This window comes from Mizuhopecten yessoensis, unplaced genomic scaffold (genome assembly GCF_002113885.1).
Source record: "Mizuhopecten yessoensis strain PY_sf001 unplaced genomic scaffold, ASM211388v2 scaffold9987, whole genome shotgun sequence".
NCBI lineage: Eukaryota > Metazoa > Mollusca > Bivalvia > Pectinida > Pectinidae > Mizuhopecten > Mizuhopecten yessoensis.
In genome coordinates this window covers 1,402,409-1,407,811 of record NW_018408322.1, presented here as the reverse complement: position 1 = coordinate 1,407,811, position 5,403 = coordinate 1,402,409, and the positions used below count along the sequence as shown (strand labels likewise).

General features: G+C 33.7%; 1 protein-coding gene across 1 annotated transcript; it reads left to right on the top strand.

Moving 5' to 3' along the window:
- The first annotated feature begins 2,476 nt into the window (after positions 1–2,476).
- Positions 2,477–3,864, top strand: LOC110459234. Its single transcript, XM_021511395.1, has one exon. It carries the CDS (start codon positions 2,697–2,699, stop codon positions 3,183–3,185), a length of 489 nt encoding a protein of 162 aa, XP_021367070.1. The 5' UTR covers positions 2,477–2,696; the 3' UTR covers positions 3,186–3,864.
- Positions 3,865–5,403: the final 1,539 nt, after the last annotated feature.

The following is a 5,403-nucleotide window of genomic DNA, read 5'->3' as shown; positions in this document are numbered from 1 at the left end:
TATGCAGTTAAAAACTTAGAACATCAAAGAAATGTAAAACGGCAGATGAAAAGAATGTCATTGAAAACCGAAATGTTCTGTAGATACAGTAATGATATTATTATCCCTCAGTTTGTTTTTACATGTTTATGGAACTGTACCTTTGTATTATGATCGCCAGTAAAAACTGCGAATTTGACCACGATAGTATGTATTTGATATTTACAAAATCTTTGTTTAAACTTATATTTCCAGTTATTTTTAAACACATGTACAATAAACTGTCTTTTCGTAGAGCCATATAGATTATAGGTATTAATGTTTAAGACAGCTCCTATATAGAAAATACCCAACGAATGTTTACCCTTAGATCAATGACTTCCACATATCTTGCCGTCGTATAATACATTACCCTATTCACAATATATTATTTTCGTATGCAGTATGTAAAATAGCTTTTGGGGTATATTTATGTTTTTTTATTATTCCATCGTTTATTCACGAAATTCAAATGTTAACGTTTAATAATGAGCATGTGGTTTATATGCGAGAATTGCTTCAAATATTGTTTAAGTAAAGTGTTACCAGTTTTAAATATGAAATGTCTGTGTTTCCAAATATTAACAACTTTAACCCAAGCTTATAACGGTATATCACAGTATACTATGCGTTGACTTGTATCGCTAAGTGAATTTAATGAAACCTTCTATAAGCATATACATGTATATATATATTGCCATATTTTTAGTGTTTGGCGTTTTATCTAATTTTTATTGTTTAATGTTCTGTTTTGCGTTCAAACCTGCTCGAATTGCAACCTATCTTAAGAGGCAACATGTTTTTAGAGACTACATTAAAAATAAATCGATTGCAGTTGTTTTCATAATAAATAAACCTGCATTTTCAGATAACATGCTATAGAAGTCCACTTTATAAAATTCCCAAGATATATGTGCATTACTCTGTCACAGCCGTCATTTAGAATCCCATAACATGCAGGTTTTGTTTTTAGTTTTGATAATTACAAAAGAAAAATCAATTTCAATGTTACTGAAGTTTGTAATAAAGCTACGAAGGTTAACAACTGCCCGGATAGTTATAAAATTGATAAGATGTACACATGCCGGCATTGCAGGCATACCTTTACATAACTCCATTAAGAACTTACAGTATACATACTGATATCGCTCTTTATTATCGCCATTATCTTAAGCCGCATTCCGTCGAAAATGAATCGTCTGCTATATCCTCCGTTTGTCAAATACGTAAATATAGGCAGTGCACCTGTACTCAAACTAGTAACAGGACTTATTGAAGCTCACTGACATGTAAAGTCGTCAGATTTGATTTTTGTTTTCCAACTGTTTTGAGTCTATCAATCATTCATTGTCTGGTACTATATTGTAAGTTAGGAATTCAAAAACATGCTTTTGGCATTTTGGACCTAACAGATTGATCTCAACAAACTTAAAGTTAGGGTACGTAGGTTTCAAAAACAAGATCCTAACGTATCCACCAGGTAAAAATAGTTTATTAATGATGTTAAGAGTTTATTTTATGGAAAGCGAAAAAATAGTTTCAACATCAATGTTAATGGTTTATTAAGCTGACAGCTTTTCGTATAAGTATCAAACGCAGTCATGGTTTTTGAAAATACACAGGATATTTAATTTGTCATTTTATGGATAGATATATATTAGATTGTTTTGTGGGTAAAGCCATTAGTAAAACAAGCGACTTGTCCTTACATTTCCGCATTTGTGTGGCAAGCCAATTAATGTCGTGCGAATTCCTCGACAGTAGTATGTTCAGTAGGAGGGTATGAAATATATATGTACATTATACGGCAAGTACACAGATATTGCGGACGCCATGGGGTTCATTAATATATATTCTCAGCCAATCAAATAATTCCCTAGCGGAAGTGTCTTGTAGGTAAAGGCAATCTCATTTATTGAATTAATGGGCGAATTTCATCACACAAGTACCTCTCCACACATTTTTATTTCGTGGCTTTAATGTTGTGTTTTATTCGATGATTCTATGCAGTTCATATCATATTATTGTGTGTGCTTAGTTATATTAATATTCATAAAATTCAATTATTACATACTTAATTTAAGGAAAGCATATTTATGACAATACTATGTAATATATTTCTTAATAGCACATAACATAAGTCAGAACACAGAATAAACTGATTTAAAGTTCCATGTCGATATCTAAACGATATAAAGATATCTAGGCACTCACAATGTTATTAATTTTACACAACCTAAACAAACAAAGAAGCGACACCTACACGTGTTTCTGTGAAGGTAGTAGCAATGTTAAGTAGTTCGACGTGTATATGTGTGTATGTATTGGCTTACAAACCTGGCCATTGAGAATGAAGCTCCGCCCCTTTTGTATAACACCAAATACACATGCCTGTGAAAACACGCGGGTCAAAGGTCACAGCAATCTCCTGTTTTCTCGGTATATGACACAGTGCTCGTGTATATAACAGGCGATGTTAGCGATCACACAACACACTCGACAGAGCCTCAATACTTGGTGGTGTACACTTATCCGCCGTATAGTATAGTGTTATGAAATAGCAACAACTGTCTACAATACAATTATCTCCTGCCATTGGATTACGAATATCATTTGTAAATATATATACTGAAGAAACATAGTTGGACTTTCAGTTGGCCTAAAGCAAGACTCACACGATGAAAATGTTGCTGTCTGTGCCTAGGACCGGACAAACCACGTGTGGATGTGGATCTCTGGTTAACGTGAATGTCAACAAGAAAGAGGGACTTGAAGTAAAATCAGGTCAGTTATACATGCTCCAAGAGCAAAATAACAAAATGAGAAAACTGCCAGTGTTTGTACGTGTCTACAGAAACAGATTTGAGCATTATGCAGTTATCTACAGAAACCAAACATTTACCAACAATTCCATCTATATCAGCTTAAAGAACTGTGCAGTGCGCCGATGTGACACGAAAGACAACGGTATTGTTGTTATTCCTGATAACATGGAGGGAACAAAAATGACATTTCAGACCAAAGAATCTCAAGAAATGGAAGACTGGATTTCAGCATTCCATTCCATCAGAACACATCATCCACGAAAATCCACCGTTCACCAAATTATGTCTCCTGTCATTCCACGGACGCCTTTAATGCCATGTCTACAGGAGGAAGAGGAGTGACAAATCTATTGAACTGTTTTATAAGATGGACATATGTCTCAATCGGTGCAGATTATTGTAATGTGTTGTGCAGAAATGACAATTAAGCCAATTCCCAGGACAAAATAGGAATAGATTAGCCAGCATTTGATTGACAAATTATAATGACGATGTCACCAAAAGGAGTAAAACTCTGCTAAATTTTTAAAGTTGACATTTTGTGTAAAGAAAATAAGGATTCAACAGTGAAAAAGAAAACTGGAAAATGCATATCCTGTTTTGAAATTTTGATATTTTAAATCCGGTTTAAGAACGTAGGCATTTCTTGTTCTGCTTTGTTGTGTTAATGAAATCGGACATTTAAATGTTGAAGATTATTTATTTTAATTTTAAGACATTCCAGATGTTTTACAAAAGTGAAAGACGTTAAACATAATTGAGCAGGAAAGCTGTGATGGATATTTATTACCGCTACATGTGATAGATGTTATCAGTTATTGTCGTGTTGTTGTAAGATATGTATGTTTACTAAAACAGAGTGAGAATGAAAGGTAAACGATTGTGTGGCTGTGTATCGCGTGCTACTGAAAGAATGTTTGCTGGTTGTAATTAAATTTAAGTCGGTGATACTATTCCGGTAGCATTGAATGATATCATCATTTGGTTACTATTGTTAATAAATTTAAAACACTGAAAAGAATTTCAAGCATTTCTTATTCCTTTTGTGTTGTCTGCCATGTGTGTGTGTGTGTATACATACATGTTTGGTGTCTTGTGTCTAGAAACCGGAACAAATCCACAGGTGGGTGTTTACATACCTGTACCGTTTCACATCGAGACACGAAACATGTATTATTTATACAGTGTAATAAATATGACGTCAGACCTTCTGAAAAGACAAGGAATAAAATCTCTGAAGTAGGTCACTCAGCTGACAGATTATTTATCATTGTGTCTTTCCGACCGATGTCTTATCTTAAAGAGTCACGAAATGTGTGGGACAAGGTGAATATACTGTATTGAAACCGACATTTTAAAGAGGTTCAAATGACATGATCGACGTATAAAATGACATGGGGTTTATCTGCTTCTGAAATATCCGATATTTGGTTGTTTGCATTATACATTTATTAATAACGCTTTAAAACATTTCTGCACATAACATCATTATGTTCCTTAGGTTTTCGTATGAAAATCACCAAGAAAACCCAGAAATGTTTCATGAAAAGCACTAATCATGCATAGATTGAACATAATACATATTGTTGTATATGGAATCGTCAATGAATTGTAGGGGAAAACACAATCAAACATTGGGTTGTTTTTTGTATAACTTTTGAAAAGAGGAAAGTAAGGTTATTGTATTGACAGAAACACATGTGTTGTTCAATTATCTTTATTACTTTCTTACACTTGGGATTACAAACCACACACGCAACATAGCAGTGAAATAATTCGGTTTATTACTTAACAAGTTTTCGGCAAAGATTATTCCACTAGGATAAAACACATATCATTAAAACTCTCACAACATCTCTTAAGTAAAACAGGTAAAACGAAAATTCACACCAAGAGGAATTCGGTGAAAGCGTAAACAAAATGTAAGAAATAGTCGCGGTTTTACATAACTACACACTTTTCACTTAGAAAAATACCCACATAGCTTAGCAAGAACCACTTGAAAATAGACCGGCACAACTTCCTGTTTGCACAGAAAGTGCAAGTTCAAAGGTTATGGGAAAGTAGTGAGCTCTTTCCGGTACACACTGTATCAAACCTCTGTTCTTCGTATCTTTGTTTAACATTCAACTATGTCTAGGTCAACGTAAAGCATGGGAAATTCAATTGTTAGGATCGGTATTTGCATAACTCAAATGCCTTATTGCTCTGATAAGTGAAATCAACATGGTTCCATATGCATTTTTGAGGTTTCAGTATATAACGTAAAAACACAATGATGGAATACAAATCAAAATATTCGTAAATTATTTGCCTTTTCTTTGTCTGCTTGAAATAATTTACAATTAAGTAAATCCATTTTTGTTTTAGTTACATTGTTTATAAAAAGTATTAATTGACAGCACACTTGCCCATGCCCAATAACTTCCAGTTAACATTATTTGAAGAGTACACACTGTGGCTGGTGCAATCCTGTACATACATTGCAATTAAATCGTTGACGAAAGCAATGTTAATAGGGGCGTGAGTAAGTCTATAATGTTTGCTTTCGATCGGTAAA